General features: G+C 44.5%; 1 protein-coding gene across 3 annotated transcripts; it reads right to left on the bottom strand.

Moving 5' to 3' along the window:
• Nucleotides 1-2,588: 2,588 nt before the first annotated feature.
• On the bottom strand, nucleotides 2,589-12,163 carry LOC139549206 (transcription factor RelB-like). 3 transcript variants are annotated; one of them, XM_071359419.1, is made up of 11 exons: nucleotides 11,707-12,159; nucleotides 11,201-11,212; nucleotides 10,757-10,944; nucleotides 8,688-9,008; nucleotides 7,768-7,934; nucleotides 7,451-7,542; nucleotides 7,186-7,317; nucleotides 6,911-7,015; nucleotides 6,458-6,673; nucleotides 6,235-6,306; nucleotides 2,589-4,476 (listed from the first exon to the last, which is right to left on the bottom strand). In XM_071359419.1, exons 1-11 carry the CDS (start codon nucleotides 11,738-11,740, stop codon nucleotides 3,983-3,985), a joined length of 1,833 nt encoding a protein of 610 aa, XP_071215520.1. In that variant the 5' UTR covers nucleotides 11,741-12,159; the 3' UTR covers nucleotides 2,589-3,982. The 3 variants fall into 3 exon arrangements, with proteins under 3 accessions (XP_071215520.1, XP_071215519.1, XP_071215518.1); XM_071359418.1 differs by having other exon boundaries at nucleotides 10,757-11,212; nucleotides 11,707-12,163; XM_071359417.1 differs by having other exon boundaries at nucleotides 10,757-12,163.
• Nucleotides 12,164-18,844: the final 6,681 nt, after the last annotated feature.

The following is an 18,844-nucleotide window of genomic DNA, read 5'->3' on the forward strand; positions in this document are numbered from 1 at the left end:
TTCTTAAATGGAAGAAGTGTGGGGGTGTTTTTCAGCGGCAGGGGCTGGGAGACTAGTCAGGATCAAGGCACAGATGAACAGATAAAAGTACAGAGAGATCCTTGATGAAAATCTGCTCCTGAGCCCTCAGCACCTCAGACTGGGGCGAAGGTTCACCTTCCAACAGGACAACAACCCTAAGCACACAGCCAAGACAACTCAGAAGTGGCTTCGGGACAAGTCTCTGAATGTCCTTGAGTGGCCCAGCCAGAGCCCGGACTTGAACCCGATTGAACATCTCTGGAGAAACCTGAAAATAGCTGTGGAGCGACGCTCCCCATCCAACCTCAGAGCTTGAGAGGATCTGCAGAGAAGAATGGGAGAAATGCCCCAAATACAGGTGTGCCAAGCTTTTAGCCTCATACCCAAGAAAACTTGAGGCTGTAAACACTGCGAAGGGTGCTTCAACAAAGTAGGCTACTGAGTGAAGGGTCTGAATAGCTGTGTAAATGTGATATTTTTTCTTAATTTTAAATAAACCTGTTTTTGCTTTGTCATTATGGGGTATTGTGTGTAGATTGATGAGGGAGGGGGGGAACAATTTAATCAATTTTAGAATAAGGCTGTAACGTAACAAAATGTGGAAAAAGTCAAGGGGTCTGAATACGTTCCGAATATGTCACAAAGATTCAATTTGTCTCACACACACAGGTTGTTTTTAACACCAGAGAAAGTGGAGAGAGGAGAGGTCAGACATTGACTTTGTTATGTCACACATTCTCATTTGCGTTCAAACACATTTGCAGAACATAAAGTCAGCAAACGTGTGAGTAAGATCTATCGATGGTTTGAAGAGATGGAGGATTGTTGTATGGCCAACACAGGACATTTCAACTCCCTCAATCAGACTCAAGTGTTTGGGTGTGTAATGTTAACCTTTTAGCTCTCACCTCTACTATAAAAAGGTTATCTCTGGAATGAGGAGGTATGACTCTTACACAGGACATTTCAACTCCCTCAATCAGACTCAAGTGTTTGGGTGTGTAATGTTAACCTTTTAGCTCTCACCTCTACTATAAAAAGGTTATCTCTGGAATGAGGAGGTATGACTCTTAGCTCAGTGCAATGGTATGTCGGCCTACTTGTGGGAACACTCATGTCTATGCTTTCCTATGACTAATCCGTATATTAGGAAAAAGCTCTTCTGCATGAATTCATGGGAATTTTTCGTGTTTTAAAATCCCAAAAGTTCATTTCTGGGCAAGTATGCAAATTCTTCTGAAGCTGCTGAGCTAGTTTTAAAGTGAATTCAGACCAAAACTCGTGGGGATATACAGTAGGCCCATAGAAATAAAACCTTTAATGAGTGTGTATACTTTAGTCAAGTATGAAATGCACTATCTAGTAAAGTAGGAAATGTGTATAGATCTACCTCTAGTAATACTCATCAGTGTGTAACTAACTGTGTACATACGGTAATTCAACTTTTGGTTGCGAGCCCAGCGTGGAGTTTCCCTGTGGCTTTATGCAACGCTATTTCCAGTGTTGGTGAACAGTGAAAAGCACAGTGTGAGATATACACCTGCTCAGACTGGGCCTTATTGAGCTTATTAAACGAATGTACGTCGTCGTATCGTTCGCCACGGACCTGCGAAGAGAGATCCATTCAGGTTTGTGCCGTTTAGCAGATAACAGGGTGGTGTGATTTGTGCCTGTCTAGTGAAACATTTGCTGCCACACAGTAGCCTTTCACTGGGTTGCGTTCAGTAGGCATAAAAAAAACGGAGCAAACACCTAAACTTCTCCTGTAAGAACATATGAAAACATTGTTACTGTTTGTACCTAATAAACAAATCCTGGGTGAAAGCTTCAACTGCTACCCTGAGTGGGATTTTACAGTGGCCTTATAACTTCCCATAATGCTCCTCTGACTCAGCAAAAACTCTGAACACAAGGGATTAAAGTATTATGTTTTCATAAATACATCCAAATAGAAATGCTTCCGAATAAAGTTTCAGCAGCACTACATACAAGGTGTATAGGAGAAGGACACAGGTGGTGTAAGCTCATCAGGCAAAAAGCCATATCCAATGACATTGGAGGACAAAGTGAAGTGCCCCATCAAAGCTCTTCCCCAGTTACTGATGGGCTAACATAAGAGCATCTCTGCTTTTACATTAGATAAAACACCAGTTACATACAACACAAACAATATATTTCTGTGTTTTTACACTTATTGTCAAGTCAGGGCCCATGTACAAGACTGTTGCGTTGGTGAGGTTAGGGGAAGTCACGTGGTTTTTGGAGTAAATGTGAGTGAGGCTTTAGGAATGTGAGTGGGCTGGACTATGACCCGGCAACGAAAGCTGGCAGCTAAAAATAGGATCGCATTAAAAGCAGCAGTGCCTGAACACAAAGACGGACCCAGGAGGACAGACACTCGTCTGGCTCCCCGTTCTCCCACAGCCTTTGCCTCTTTCCCTCTTGTCTTTCATTCAGTCCCGCTCTCTTTTTCTCTCTCCTTTGTCATTGGCCAGTTAGGTTTTTACAAAAATTAAAATAGCTATAATGTAATTAATATTAAATAACCTATATGACCAACAACAAAACCCACTTGATGTGACCAGACTTGGTATCATTTTATTTTTGAAACACTAATGACAAAAATCAAAACCCTACAGTGTGAAGGGTAGAGGCTGACATACAGTGTACAAACAAGCTGTGAATCTGTTAAGAATCTGAACATACACCGAACATAACCTGAACGTGTTTGACACTAGGAACTACAGATGGACAGCGCATTGGACTATGGTCGTTTCTACTGTACATGGAGATTGTTTATTGTAATAACCAGAGTCAACAGGCGAGCGAGCCAGAGGTTAAAACTAATGTCAACATTCAAAACACTACAGATACCAGTCAAAAGAAAGGAACTTTGACTATACAACAAAGAATATATCACATATGGAAAGTGAAAAATATACAGCATTTGTAGTTGGTCCCTTTATATTGAACAATTTCTCCACAGAGGGTTAGTTTTCAGGTTGTCTTGCGCCAACAATGAAATGCTTAGGGCTCGATTCAATCTGTAGTGCTGAAGATGTGCGCGATAAATGTAAAGGCAATGATGCCGCATTCGCAGAGACTGCATTCGTGGTAAATGGTGCATGTGTCGGCTCAATTGGAAATCACCTTTAAATTTCAATCGCGCTATAGCGCTGAACGTCCGCGATACGGATTGAATCGAGCCCTTAGTTATGCTTTCCTTCAGTTGAATCCTCAAATCAGGGATTTCCTGCAGGTCCTTGTGGAAGTCTGCCTCGGTCACAATATATACACACAGGAAGGACGGAGCCTGACAAGGAAAACTGACAAGGCAGACAAGGGTTGAGTTTGTGTGTCCATTTTGTATTTGGTCAGAGCACTGCATGGTCCCCTAATCACCACAGGTAGTAATGACAATGGGTAGGTAGGAATCGTTCTTAACATCCATGGTTAGCCTAGTGGAAGGGCAACTCGCCTCCACCAGTATCACTCTGGTCCCCCGGAGGAGCTAAAGCTACATGTCATCCGTGAGTGCTGTGCTGATCACGGCTATTAGCCTCAGGCTAACGTTAGCAGCATGGTGAACGCAGCACAGTACACTCACAGACTTGGGTCCGGGCAGACATTTTGAAACTTATCCTTTTAGGGTCTGGTAGTGGTCGCTTGTGGGAAGGGGGGGGGGGGGGGGGGGTCTGGATTATAGCCTCATCCAGCGAGGCCTTTGGGGGCAAGGGGTAACCACACCGTTAGGGTACAAGGTGCCTCCGCTACTGTTATTACCTGTGTGTGTTCAAACTCTCATACTGTACTTTATTTGGGTGAGATGACTGTCACAGGGCAGAGTTAGGACTTTACACACCCTAAACTTCTGGTTTGAGGAGCAACACAACAAAAGACCCTTAAAGTTCAGGGGCTACATTCGCGCCACATTCAGTCTTAAGGGGGTTACGTTTTGTCCTCATAGGTCCCCCTCTGTCTTTACCTGGGCCAAATCACTCCCCTCGTTATCACACTGGCCCTGGTCCTGAGGGGCGGAGCCGCGGAGTAACAGTGGGAGGAGGTCCATCGGAGAGGCTTGATTCTCGTTGACCAGCTGGTTGAACTGCAGGTCGTTATAGTAGCCCAAGTCCTGCCCAGACCCACCCTGGTTGAAGTTAAAGTTCATGTCCATGACGCCTGGGGTGAAGTTGGAGTTGAGCTCCTGGCCAAAGCCAAGGAGGCCAGGGTCACTGAACAGAATCCGAGACAGTATATTGATGTCGTCTGGGCTCATGTCCTCATTGAAGAAGTTGTCCTCCTGGAGGTCATTGTAGTGGATCTCCCCCATGGTGGAGGCCCCAGACTGGGCAGGAGGATGCAACTCTTCCGGGAGCAGCTGGCTCTCAGCTGGGGAGAAGGTGAACGGCTCGAATGGCTGAGAGGTGGAGGCTTCTGCTGCAGCCACATTTTGAACTGTGGGTGATAGAAAGGACTTTCAGTGCATTCGGGATGTATTTAGACCACTTGACTTTTTCCACATTTTGTTACGTTACAGTCCTATTCTAAAGTGTATGAAATTGTATTTTTTTCTCATCAATCTACATTCAATACCCCATAATGACAAAGCAAAAAGGTTTTTAGAAATTTTTGCAAATGTATAAAATAATGAAATATTACATTTACATAAGCATTCAGACCCTTTACTCAGTACTTTGTTAAAGCACCTTTGGCAGCGATTACAGCCTGGAGTCTTCTTGGGTATGACGCTACAAGGTTGGCACACCTGTATTTGCGGAGTTTCTCCCATTGTTCTCTGCAGATCCTCTCAAGCTCTGTCAGGTTGGATGGGGAGCGTCGCTGCACAGCTTTTTTCAGGTCTCTCCAGAGATGTATGATCGGGTTCAAGTCCAGGCTCTGGCTGGGGCCCTCAAGGACATACAGAGAATTGTCCCGAAGCCACTCCTGCGTTGTCTTGGCTGTTTGCTTAGGGTTGTTGTCCTGTTGGAAGATGAACCTTCGCCCCAGTCTGAGGTCCTGAGCGCTCTGGAGCAGGTTTTCATCAAGGATCTCTCTATACTTTGCTCCGCTCATCTTTCCCTCGAGCCTGACTTGTCTCCCAGTCCCTGCCACTGAAAAACATCCCCATAGCATGATGCTGCCACCACCATGCTTCAAGGATGGTGCCAGGTTTCCTCCAGATGTGACGCTTGGCATTCAGGCCAAAGGGTTCGATCTTGGTTTCACCAGACCAGAGAATCTTGTTTCTCATGGTCTGAGAGTCCTTTAGGTGGCTTTTGGCAAACTCCAAGCAGGCTGTCATGTGCCTTTTACTGAGAGTGGCTTCCGTCTGGCCACTCTACCAGGCCTGATTGGTGGAGTGCTGCAGAGATGGCTGTCCTTCTGGAAGGTTCTCCCATCTCCACAGAGGAACTCTGGAACTCCGTCAGAGTGACCATCGATTTCTTGGTCACCTCCCTGACCAAGGCCCTTCTCCCCCGATTGCTCAGTGGCCGTGTGGCCAGCTCCAGGAAGAGTCTTGATATTTGCATATTTCTTCCATTTACGAATGATGGAGGCCACTTTGTTCTTGGGGACTTTCAATGCTGCAGACATTTTTATACCCTTCACCCAGACCGTGTCTCGGAGCTCTACGGACAATTCCTTCGACCGCATGGCTTGGTTTTTGCTCTGACATGCACTGTCAACTGTGGGACCTTATATAGACAGGTGTGCGCCTTTCCAAATCATGTCCAATCAATTGAATTTACCACAGGTGAACTCCAATCAAGTTGTAGAAACATCTCAAAGATGATCAATGGAAACAGGATGCACCTGAGCTCAATTTCGAGTCTCATAGCAAAGGGTCTCAATACTTATGTAAGTAAATAAGGTATTTCAGTTTTTTTATTTGTAATACATTTGCTAAACTTTCTAAAAACCTGTTTTCGCTTTGTCATTATGGGGTATTGTGTGTAAATTGATGAGAAAAACAACAACAATTGAAGGCTGTAACGTAACAAAATGTGGAAAAAGTCAAGGGCTCTGAATACTTTCCGAACGCACTGAATAGAAGAACACCTTATTGACACTCAGATGTACAGTCATTTGTTTTGGAGAGGGTGCGGTGTAAGCAGCTGTTATTGTTCTCTTTCATTTTCTTTTTCACTTTCTGTCCTGAAATAGGTGCAGAAGTGTAAGCTGGAAAGAGAAAGAGCCGAGGCCAATCCTCACCTGCCACACAGGACCTCTCTGTGAAGCCGATGTCCGACTTTATCTTCCTCTTCCGCTTCACTTCATATGGATCTGAACACGGCATCAAAACAGAAAAAAAGCGCTTTCATCCCTCTGTTTGAATAGCTTTTGTCTCTATAATGTTATATTATTGCACAATACATAACATGTTATAACACAGCATTATGATATCATATATATAACATTCATAAGTTGTATCAACCTGTGTTGTCGGGCTGGTAGGTAAACGTGACGGGGTCACTGTCCATGTGGTCCGAGAGACGACGCAGGAGGACATCTACTTCCACTTCCTCCCCCACATCCTGTTCCTGGTAGGACGGGGTCTTGAACACGATAGCGATCTGCCGGTGGACGTCCGTCTGGGCAAACTCCGCCTTGGCCTCCCAAGACCCCCTCTTGAAGATGATCTCTATGTCGTCTGAGCGGGAAACACACACGCACACGCACACGCACACACACACACACCAATCAGCTTGTATAGTCCTGCAGGCTGTATGACTTCAGTGTATTTCAAGAGGGGTGTCATTACACATCATGTGCCACTTCCATCTAGTTGTTTTAACAGGATTTTGACTTCACCCTTTAATTTGCTAGATATCAGCGTGCTCAACACAGTGTTTGTACATTACAACTTGGGAGTCTGGCTCGATCTCACCTTTCTGGACTTTGTCGCAGAGCATGTAGATCTCAGTCTTGCCGGTGCATGGCCCTTTAACAATGTTCAGACGGTTGATCTTCAACTCAGATGTGGTGGTCGCCTCTGTAAACACACACACACACACTGAGCACCTGCTGGATGGTTCAGGAAGGAAGTACATTTACATAGCTGTGGTGTTACGGTACTGGTTCGTATCACGTTTGAAGACTACTGTAATAGCAGTCATGCACAGGTGTCAGGAGGATGTTTGGGTGGGAGGGGGGTGATCTTACTCTTGTCATAGACGGGGTTGGACACTATGGGGTTCAGGAAGTCCTTCTTTCCATCCTCCCACTCCAGCTCACACTGGAAACACAGCCGCACCACGTTCATGTCCATGTCCTCGATGCTTTTAGAGTGGCCCGCTGGGGGGACAGAGGAGAGGATATTACCCTACCGCTAACAACTTTATTGTACAATAATATTGGATTCATGTAATTGGGTAAGTTCTGTGTGCGCTTGCGATGTGCTTTGTGTGCGTGTCAGGGCTCTACTCACTTTTAAAGGGGTCGATCTTCTGATTCCGTCTCTTCTCGAGTGAGGCATCCAGCTCCTTCCTCCTTACACACTGGATGCCCAGGTTAGCGAAACTGCAAGATGCACACAAAACATGGTCGGTTACCAACCATTAAAAACAGACATGTTTACACTAACCTAGTTTACACTAACCTAGTGCACTTTCCTGGCAAAGCACTCCCAAAGAGGTGAAGAATGAATGAGAAAGAAATGGGATATGGCCCGCTGGTGGACAAAGGGAGAAAATGCACTTGTCAAGAAAAGAGAGCAATGAATAGAGGAGAGAAAGAGAGGGGCACCTGTGACGTCGGTTGCTGTGAGGGTTTAAGCAGATGACACAGATTCCGGTACCGTCAGCACAGTCTTTACCCACTAGGCAGTGGGGGTGTGGGCGGTACGGGTAGTCTTTGGTCACCAGGGAAACAGTGACCATCACTTTTTTAATGTTCTGAATGGGACCCTGGAGCTGAAAGAGGGAGGAGAGGGGATAGAGTGTGAAGACGAGAAAGAAATGGGGAGAGAAAGCGGGGGAGAGGGACAAAGAAAGAGAAGGAGGAGAGATTTGCATCAATCAAACCGTCTTCCTTCCTCCAACGCAAGTGAGAGCATGATTAAAACTGAATAAATGTGCAGTGATTAACCAAAACTGCAACTCCCTTTCAACTGTCAAACTTCACACTTGTCTGGTAGTGTTAATCTTAGAGGGATGCGGTCTGAATTGTAGAATGTGGGTGCGAATCAACAGTGTTTAAAGGGTGGAGGGGGTAATCCCCTTAGTTTGAACCACACAAAGATGTGGATTTGTGGGGTACTTTCTATTTCAGTTACATGTAATTCCTCCCCCTTCCCCTCTGCCCCTGCTCCTTACACTAGCAAGGCTCTACATGTTGAGGGCAGCCAAACCAACAAGGGGGAAACACCTTTATTCTGGGATAGATGGTACATTCCGTTAACCCCCTTCCACTTCCCACACAAACATACAAATCCAGTGCAGGTTAGGGATGAAATTGGGAACACAGTTTGCAGTAAACAAATATAAGGACTAGGTTCTATATTAATGAGACGTTAAAGCAAGGCCCTGACTGAGTGGTCACGATGAAAGATGTCACTTATCACAAGAGTAAGGGCATTAACTGCGACTTTGCTAAGTTGTTTTAAATGAAAGTGTTTCCAATCAACTTCAAATAAAGACAAAATACAATATGGATCTATTGGGTACCTCTATAGCAGGCAGGGTCTTGTTGGAGTCCCCACTGGAGGCCCCTAGGATGCTCCCGGCCGAGCGGCCCTCACACTCATAACGGAATCTCATGCCTCTCTCTTTGGGCTGCTCCACCACAGCCAGGTTGGGCCTCTCCAGGATCTGCTCCAGCAGATCTGTGTCTGTCTGGGCCTGTCGAGAAGGACTATCTGGCCCCCTGGGAGTCCCTGAACTAGAGGACCCACGTCCTCGTCGGTTTGAGACCCCACGAGTGGGGTGAGGTGCTGCCATATCTCTGGTGCGAGAGTGGTGCTGGGGCTGAGGGAAGAAGCAGGGCGGCTGCGGAGAGACATCATTTAAAGTCAATGGCTATGTTTAAAAGTCCATGTAAAGAACACAGCAGACAACAAACAGTTATCTTTGCATCCAAAACATCATCATGATGGTACTAAGAGTAAAATGGTGAGATCGTTTTCAAAGATAACCTGCATTGTTATCGTTTATCTACATATTCTCTCTCAGTACACCACTTTCTATGTCCTCATTTGACACATTCTGTTGCCATGCCCCCCTTTCAACCGTTAAACTAGAGAGCACCCCCTTCCGTTTTTGGTTAACCCCTCTATACTTCCGTCTCCCTTCCACCCTCTCAGGCTGCTGAGATGCATGACTGTTCTTCATCCTTCATGCCTCTAGCTCTGTCCGTCTGCCCATTTCTCCTAGGTTCTCTGATACGTCAAAATGGTATACTTATATAAATAAGTAAAAACGGCCTGTGGTCATTATAGACAGACGCAATCTCTCTCACACACACTTTGCCCTTCACTCTCCAAGTTCAGCCACATACCTTCTAATTAACAGCACGTTTGAAGAATCCCTAGAGGCCAGCAAACAGGAAAAACTATTCACCAAAAAACAAACCGGAACAAAGAAAAAAAGCTGACCGACTGAAGGGATCGCTTTCTCCCTTTGTTATTACAAGCCGCCCTACAACTCAAGTCTGTCTAAACAAACCGCCAGAAGTTGATAAGGCTGTATGAACAAAAAGAGGTGCGTGTGAGATCATTGTGCTCCACCTCAAAGTAGCGTCTACAGGCGGAGTATATGTGTGTATGTGTGTAAGAGCAATAGTGTTGGCATGCCTTAGAGCCTCTACACAAAAGCAACTAGGATCGAGCCGGGAGGCGCATGTTCAGGAAACAGGAAGTTGACATAATCTACAGCAGATCGACCAATTAGAAAAGCAGAAAAGCCTCTGAATGTGAACTTCCACCCTGAAAGGGTTGGGTCCCGGAAGGAAGGGAACTCAAAACGAAAGTAGGAATCAGATGACACTCTTTCTCTCCTTTTCTGCCACCTCCCCCACGAGAGGCCACAACATGCAGACGGGGGTGTGTCAACTCAGCTCACAGTCTATCTCAAGGCACCGCTTTGACTCGCAGACATACACAGACCACAATTGTCTCACTGTGAGTTCCAGACTATTGGAGAACAGCAACCCAAGGCATGACAACAAGGTAATCAAGGCCGCCTTAGAAGTCAACGCACCAGTGAATTGAGTCACCACGCTTACCCATGGAAACTGTGAGTAGTTGAGTTTCACTTATCCCTGAGGTGTGTCTGTCTGCCTTGGCTCCCACCACTAGCCCATGAGGAAGCGATAGCACACGTCCCTGATGACCTTAGCTGTTTTCTTGACATTATCTCCCAGCTATTACAACAAACTGAGATACCAAGCCCTGACAGTGTGAACTGATGCGACCACAAAGAGTACCTGAGTGGGCTGCAGAAACAAATCAAATCACTAACTAACCACTACACAACAACTACAAGTTTTGAGCTGGTGTGTAGGCCATCTGTGGACCCCAGGAAAAGTAGCTGCTGCTTTTTCGACAGCTAATGGGGATCCTAATAAAATGTCAAATACCAAAAAGTCAACCCCTCCATTTTTCTACTGAACTCTATGAATCAATGGCCTAACAAAAACTATCTCCCTTGTAGCAATTTATCATTTATTGAACATTCATTTTCCTCCAAGAGTGGCTGAATATATTTTGGGATTAGATCCCGAAAGGCCTGGTACTCACCCTGGAGGTCGTGCCCCTTGGCACCAGTACTGGGGGCGTCAAGGAGGGGGTATGCCTGGGCATGGCCCTGTGGTTCTGGGCCTGGATCTCAGGGTCTACAGGGGGATGAGGAGGTCTGGGGAGGCAGAAACGAGACTGGGCCTGACAGGGAAACTCTCGGTCTGCAGAGATCACCTCCTGAATGATGTCTAAAAAGTAGACGGAGTGGGATGAGGGAGACTGCAAACACGCTGATGGGGCCTGCAAACACGCTGATGGGGCCTGCAAACACTGAGCTGGTGGGTTGGCCATCTGAGTGTGATCTATGTCTGTATGTGTACAGTACCAGCTACATCAAACCCTGAGCATGATGCACAGGCCTAGAAGGCCCGTACGTAGACTATAGGACTACTAGCCATTATAAAAAACAAATAACTATACATTAATGACAAATAGCCTACTCACCCAAGTCATTTGCTGTTGTACAAAGCGGGAGAAAAAAAGTGAGTTAACTCATTAATGATTACTTTGTGACAGGCAAGACTATATACATTTATGACAGTGATTGTAATAGTCTAAGTATAACAGGTAAGTATATGTATTACAATGTAATAGTATAGGTTTAACAGGTAGCCTAAGACTAGTGTCTAAGACTAACATCTCTGAAGTAGGTGTTGACCCTTCTACTCAACTGTCATTCACGCTGGGGAAGACAGAATGACAACACAAACTGTCAATTGAAACACATGGCAGTGTGTGCCTTTTAGACTATAGGATCTCTTGTCTGGGCCCCTGCAGTCGGTCCACTTTTTGACACAGACCCGTGACAATGCGTTAACACTACAAGCAGATAAATTATTTATATAAATTATACTACTGTTCGTGCGAATGTGAATGACGTGGGACAACACACATCAGACACCGTCGATGCATAACTCATATTCCGTTTATTTAAAAGAAAAGACACTTACTTGCAGTGCAGTTTTGAACACTCATGTTTCTCATGGCACGTTACGATGTCCTGGAGCTGAAAACCTTGTTCGAGTATTTTTTTTAAACCCAGACACAAACACAATTCCGCCCTATTTCCCCTGACCGATCATTTCGTGGCCATAATAGGCTACTGCAATCAAATATTGTCCTCTCTTCGCTCTCGTACTTCGATTTGGTTCAATTGGCCTTTCGTTTTAAAAAAGCATAGACATTCTACCTCTCTTGCATATGTTATGGATAAAATGAGTCCGCCTCCCAAGCGCCCTGTTCGAGTGTGCGTTTAGTTCCGCACTTGTTGGATGGATTTGACTGGCTGTTCGGTTGGGTGGAAATCCCCTTACATCACTGCTTGGGAAACCCCCAGCGGCAGTGTTGTGCCGGCAGTAGCCTTGTAGAAACTTCAGATAACGGATCATTCCATCAACTATATTTTGCAAACTACTGGAGTACAATAGCCGCAAGTGCAATGACCCGAGTGTGAATATCCTGATATAAAAAAAGACCCTTCCTCATGGCCGGTTTTTACGCACAACGGGATCGATTATTGTACTTTAAAATATAGCTACTTGCACCAAGTATATTTCAGAAAATAGTGTAGTATATTTCATTGTTTCATGCAAAATAGAGTGGGATATTTATAATAGAATGAGTAAGGAAGGATACTGGTAGTGCACAAACATGCAATTTCTCATGGTGGTGCATCGAGGTGTGATTCCGGCGATATGCCAACTAATCCAGTTAATCTATCCTTTATGTCAGAGATGAGCAATTTTGACGGTGGTGAGGTCCACAAAAAATGCTCGCAGGTCTGCATACCCACATCAATACACACACCTCCAAACCGCGCTGGCCCTGCGTTTTGGGGGGCATAAGTGAAATTATGTTTGCGTAAGAGTGACTAACAAAATCAATGGGGGTGTCATGACAAAAAGTGTCCCGCCAAAATCACAATGGGATTCGATAAACTATTAGCGTTCGTTGCTATATCAACCAACCTAATGCATCGAATTTTGGAGATCATTACCGCGACAATTTCGCTGTTTTAAACGAGTTTTGTTTAGCTAATATGATGAAAACATTACTTCCAAGTGCTTTTGGGTACCTTGTTAACATTTCAAGAACACGAAATCCATGTCTTAAACGTACCAGAAATAGCAGAGAAAATGTGTGATCTGTTTGACACATTAATGTTACTTACCTTTGTAATAAATATCATTTATTATAACACAAGCATATTGCTATTACGTTATTATAACTAACTTCTTTCCAAACAGGGTTTCTCACAAACTCATAAGCAGATACTGAGACCCACACACACCCAGAGACAGATGGCTGACACAGACCTTTCATAAACACTGACAAGAAAAGGGTGCTTGGTACTGCATTTCACGAGATACTGAGACACACACATACCCAAGGACAGAGGGCTGACATAAACCTTTTATAAACACTGATAAGACAGGAACATCTACGCACACACAAAATCTCCTCTTCAGTCTGAACATTTTACAGAGACACACAGAAATGTCAAAATAGGCACATCTACGCACACACCTAATCTCCTGTTTTAGCTGAACATTTCTGAAGACAAAGAACTCTACTCAGAGCCAATGGGACAGTGATACTAGCCTGAAGGGGATCTCGCCCAACTCATCAGGACCAACCAGAGGACCAGAACTTCCAGACTCAACCTACTTTCTGTGCTGTATAAAATGTCTATGCACTCTGTTATCTGGGCTTCTTTCGGATAGTTCAATTTGAGCTTGATGAAAGGGTCCGTGCACGCTATTTCAGATATCTTTACCTCTGAATAAATTGCTTTTAATTAAACCTTATCCACCCTGTCCAGAGTCTCTACTTCGTCTCAGTTCTCCAGTAAACTTGTGATATCAACACCTTACAGATCACAAAGTCAGCTAATTTCCACTCCATTCATATGCAAATACCTTTGATTCATACACTGGCTTGTCTGGCTGGCATGTTTTTAATTGAACCTGTCGTTCCCTTATCTACACTGAAATAATATTACTTTCAGTAGTCCTCTATTATGATACTTTTTTCTATCTCGCATAGCTCATTAGTACACCCTTGTGGTTGATATATGCATCTATTGTAGGTCCTAGAATACAATAATGAATCATGTTGAACTAACAAATAGCGTAAAGGGACACCTTACAATTTACAACAATGAACACCTTGTGCAACAGCTGTGAAAACCAACCTTAGATTTTTTTTGGGGGGGTGATTCTGCAACTTCGGGCACTTTCAGAATTCTTTTTTTTATTGAAAAACCATTTTACCAGTATTATAATTGTCTAGAAATAATATCTGATAATGGCTGTGATCGTACTATTCAGGAATTTATATATTTTTTTGTCATTGTTCTAAGACATCCATAGACACATGTCATTTACATCACGTCATTAACATATAAAGAATAAAAACATATTTAAAAAATATATAAAATCCCCCAAATTGACCCTGAGGACATAGAAGTTCCGTAGTTGCAGAATCATCCAGGTACACTCACATGACAATCATAGACTGAAATACTGAATTCTTGTGTGTGGAATAGAGAGGAGGTGGGTGGTGTGTGGGTGGGAGGTTCTGCCTGTCACTGAAGGGGGACTCAAAGAGGGAGACTGCAAAATCCAGGCACTGCTGCTCTCTTTGTTCTGAGTGTTTGAAGTGCTAGTGTTTTTAGTTAATCTGTGTATGTAGTCAAACACACGGCACCTGTGACAACATTTGATGGATTAGTGCAGTGTTATAAATGGGAGATATTTACTTTTCAACAGTTTTTTAATGTATAGCCTACCTCAAGCTGGCCCCCCTCCAACACAGAGCACAGAGAATCAGACTGATCAGAACTCACTGGCTCTGGTGGATGGGATACCTCCTGTGTGTCTCAGACAGTCGATGGTCCTAAATTAATTTGGAGAGGTAAATTGAAGAGGTACATTTTTTACAAGCTCAGCATAACTACCATTTCTTGCTTTCTCATGTCACCCAAAGCTTAATATCACATTTCAGGTAAAAACCCAGATGCAGACAACGTCGAATTAACAACAGTTTATTTATCCAACAGGGACAGGCAAAAGACAGGTCAAGGGCAGGCAGGGGTCAGTAATTCAGATAGGTGGGGCAAAGGTACAAGACGGCAGGCAGGGTCAGGGCAGGCAGAAAAGGTCAAAACCGGGAAAACTAGAAAACAGGAACAATCGAGAGACAGGAACAGAGGGAAACCGCTGGTAGGCTTGACCAAACAAAACAAACTGGCAACAGACAAACAGAGATTACAGGTATAAATACACAGGGGATAATGGGGTAGATGGGCGACACCTGGAGGGGGGTGGAGACAATCACAAAACAGGTGAAACAGATCAGGATGTGACACTTAACATACTTTGTCTCATGGGAATCATCAAAATGTAGTGTCAGGGCTTTCAGTGGTTGACCGTCCAACTTCTTCAACTGGAGAAGACTGTTGGCTTCCACGAGGTAACCATAGGAAGACAAAGATAAAAATGTCAGTGTTAGGGAAACTAAAACTAGCTTCAAATGCAAATAGTTATTATCTGAGATTTTTCTATTCACCTTAATGGATGGTGATCCCCGCTAGGAGTGAAAGGGCAGCAAGGTTACCCAGGTCTCGCCTTCCTTTCGTCCTTCTTCCAAACCAAGTCATTCACCCGGATGTCGAAGCACTTGGTTCCCTTCTTGATTCTCCTCCGGTAGCTCTCCTTCGGTTTCTCCTGCGCCTTGTTGATGTTCAGTCTCACCTTGATTGATAACATACAGCACCGGTCAAAGTTTGGACACACCAACTCCTCATTCCAGGCTTTTTCTTAATTTGTACTATTTTCTACATTGTAGAATAATATTGAAGACCTCAAAACTATGAAATAACACATATGGAATCATGTAGTAACCAAAAAGTGTTAAACAAATGCTTTTCCAACAGTCTTGAAAGAGTTCCCAAATATGCTGAGCACTTGTTGGCTGCTTTTCCTTTACTCTGCGGTCCAACTCATCCCAAACCATCTCAATTGGGTTGAGGTCGAGTCATTGTGGAGGCCAGGTCAACTGATGCAGCACTCCATCACTCTCCTTCTGGGTCAAATAGCACTTACACAGCCTGGAGGTGTGTTTGGTCATTGCCCTGTTGAAAATCAAATGATAGTCCCATTAAGTGCAAACCAGATGGGATGGCGTATCGCTGCAGAATGCTGTGGTAGCCATGCTGGTTAAGTGTGCCTTGAATTCTATATAAATCACTGACAGTGTCACCAGCAAAGCACCCCCACACCATCACACCTCCTCCTCCATGCTTCACAGTGGGAACCACACATGTGGAGATCATCCGTTGACCTACTCTGCATCTCAAACACACGGCGGTTGGAATAAAAAAAATCACCAGACCAAAGGACAGATTTCCACTGGTCTAATGTCCATCGTGTGTTTATTGGTGTCCTTTAGTAGTGGTTTATTTGCAACAATTCGACCATGAAGGCCTGATTCACGCAGTAGATGTTGAGTGTCTGTTACTTCAAAAATGATGAATCAGACACCTTATCGATAGCAACAGCTCATGGTCCTCCTGGAATCCGAAGTTTCTTTGACTCAATGGAGGAACGTAGTCAGAGAAATGCTGATGAATGTCTTGCTCGAGCTGTGTATGCAACTGGTTCACCTCTGATGCTCACAGGCAATGTGTATTGGAAGAGACTTCTGAATATTCTTCACCCATCATACACCCCTCCAACCAGACATGCTTTACCTACTCATTTGCTGGATGCAGAGTCCAACAGAGTTCAAGTGAAGGTCAAGCAAATCATAGTGAAAGCAGACTGTATTGCAATCATCTCTGATGGGTGGTCGAATGTTCGTGGGCAAGGAATAATTAACTACATCATCTCCACCCCTCAACCGGTATTCTACAAGAACACAGACACAAGGGACAACATACACACTGGTCTCTACATTGCAGGTGAGCTGAAGGTAGTCATCAATGATGACCTTGGACCACAGATGGTATTTGCACTGGTGACAGACATGGCTTCGAACTTGAAGGCTGCTTGGTCTAAAGTGGAGGAGTCCTACCCTCACATCACACCCATTGGCTGTGCTGCTCATGCATTGAATCTGCTCCACAAGGACATCATGGCACTGAAAACAATGGATACACTCTACAAGAGAGCCAAGGAAATGGTTAGGTATGTGAAGGGTCATCAAGTTCAAGCAGCAATCTACCTCACCAAGCAAAGTGAGAAGAATAAGAGCACCACATTAAAGCTGCCCAGCAACACCCATTGGGTTGGTGTTGTCATGTTTGACAGTCTCCTGGAGGGGAAGGAGTCTCTCCAAGAAATGGCCATATCACAGTCTGCCGATATGGACAGCCCCATCAAGAGGATCCTCCTGGATGATGTATTTAGGACGAGAGTGGTAAGCTGCCTGAAACTTCTGAAACCTATAGCAGTAGCCATTGCACGGATTGAGAGAGACAATGCCACCATGTCTGATGTTCAGACTCTGCTTGCAGATGTAAGATAATAAATCCGTACTTCCCTGCCCACTTCACTGTTGCTCCAAGCAGAGAAAACTGCAGTTCTGAAATACATCAAAATGCGTGAAGACTTCTGCCTGAAGCCCATACACACCACAGCGTACATGTTGGATCCCATGTATGCTGGCAAGAGCAACCTGTCTGGTGCAGAGATCAACAAGGCCTATGGTGTCATCACTACCGTGTCTCACCACCTTGGCCTGGATGAGGGCAAGGTTCTTGACAGTCTGGTGAAGTACACTTCCAAGCAAGGGCTTTGGGATGGAGATGCAATATGGCAGTCGTGGCAACATATCTCATCAGCCACCTGGTGGAAGGGACTTTGTGGATCTGAGGCTCTTTCCCCTGTTGCCTCCATCATCCTCCAAATCCCACCAACATCAGCCGCCTCAGAGGGCAACTGGTCCTTGTTTGGGAACACACACACCAAAGCACGCAACAGGCTGACCAATAAAAGGGTTGAAAAACTGATGAAGATGAGGCCTCAGAGTCTGATGTTTAAGAGGTGGACATTGAGGAGGTCCAGGGAGAAGACATGGAAGCCTGAGAGGAAGACTATGGATCGCCGTTTGGGTCTTTGCGTGTCAAAAAGATACACGTCAAATAACACGATTTGACCGTCAAATAACATTATTTGATGCGTCAAATAACACTATGTAAACTACATGCAAATGCTGGCCAATCACAAATAAGGACCATGTGAATGCAGCTATATGAAAAACATCTCATTCATCATCACCAACAAATTTCGTTGGTTTTTAATTCAAATATCGCTTGAACACGAAGCGTCGTTGGACTGGACTAGCTAGCTAACGATAGCAGCAGCTACCGTGGGGTGCGCGAGTATGGGCGGTGTCGATTATACTGAGAGTGCCATTATTGTAACTTTTATAACGTTTGCACATGTGAGATTTCAATCGTTCAGGAGACTGAATAATGCTGGAGTCCAAAGGCGGCAAACCGGGAGAAGCAGGCTGATAACTATGAGGGTTTGTCTGATCGCTGAGCCTACCATCCAGCAGCTGAACAGGATAGGTACATTTTCCCTATATCCATGCAGTACATGAGGACACACAGTGAGGTGCACAGTGCTTGCTTTATAAGTAAGCTAGGTGTGTATCTATCTTGTGATTAAACATAGACTTATTGAAGGTTATTTTACTGATTTAAAGATCATGGACTGTTTCCCTGTTTTATATTAAGATCATTTTTATTAGATTTAAATAAGTATCGTTAGAGTATCCTGTTAGGTAGATCAGTGCCCTATGGTCAGGAGGAGAGCAGCTTCTTGAAGGTTTTGGGGGAAACATTCCCCCAGATGAATCCAAATGTAGAGGCCTTTAAGACAGACAGGAGGAGGCTCGTGCCCCTACAGCTGGCAATCAAATCAGCTGGGTTAGGGAGGTCTGCCCTGTACTTAAGATTGAAGGTATTTGATAGTTTATGTGTTAGGAAGGGCGGGGTAGATTAAGCTTTATGTCACGTAATAAATGCCAGAGGTAATTAATTAATTTGAAAAGAAACTGGATTTCCCAAAGTTATAAAGT

This window comes from Salvelinus alpinus, chromosome 22 (genome assembly GCF_045679555.1).
Source record: "Salvelinus alpinus chromosome 22, SLU_Salpinus.1, whole genome shotgun sequence".
Taxonomy (NCBI): Eukaryota; Metazoa; Chordata; class Actinopteri; order Salmoniformes; family Salmonidae; genus Salvelinus; species Salvelinus alpinus.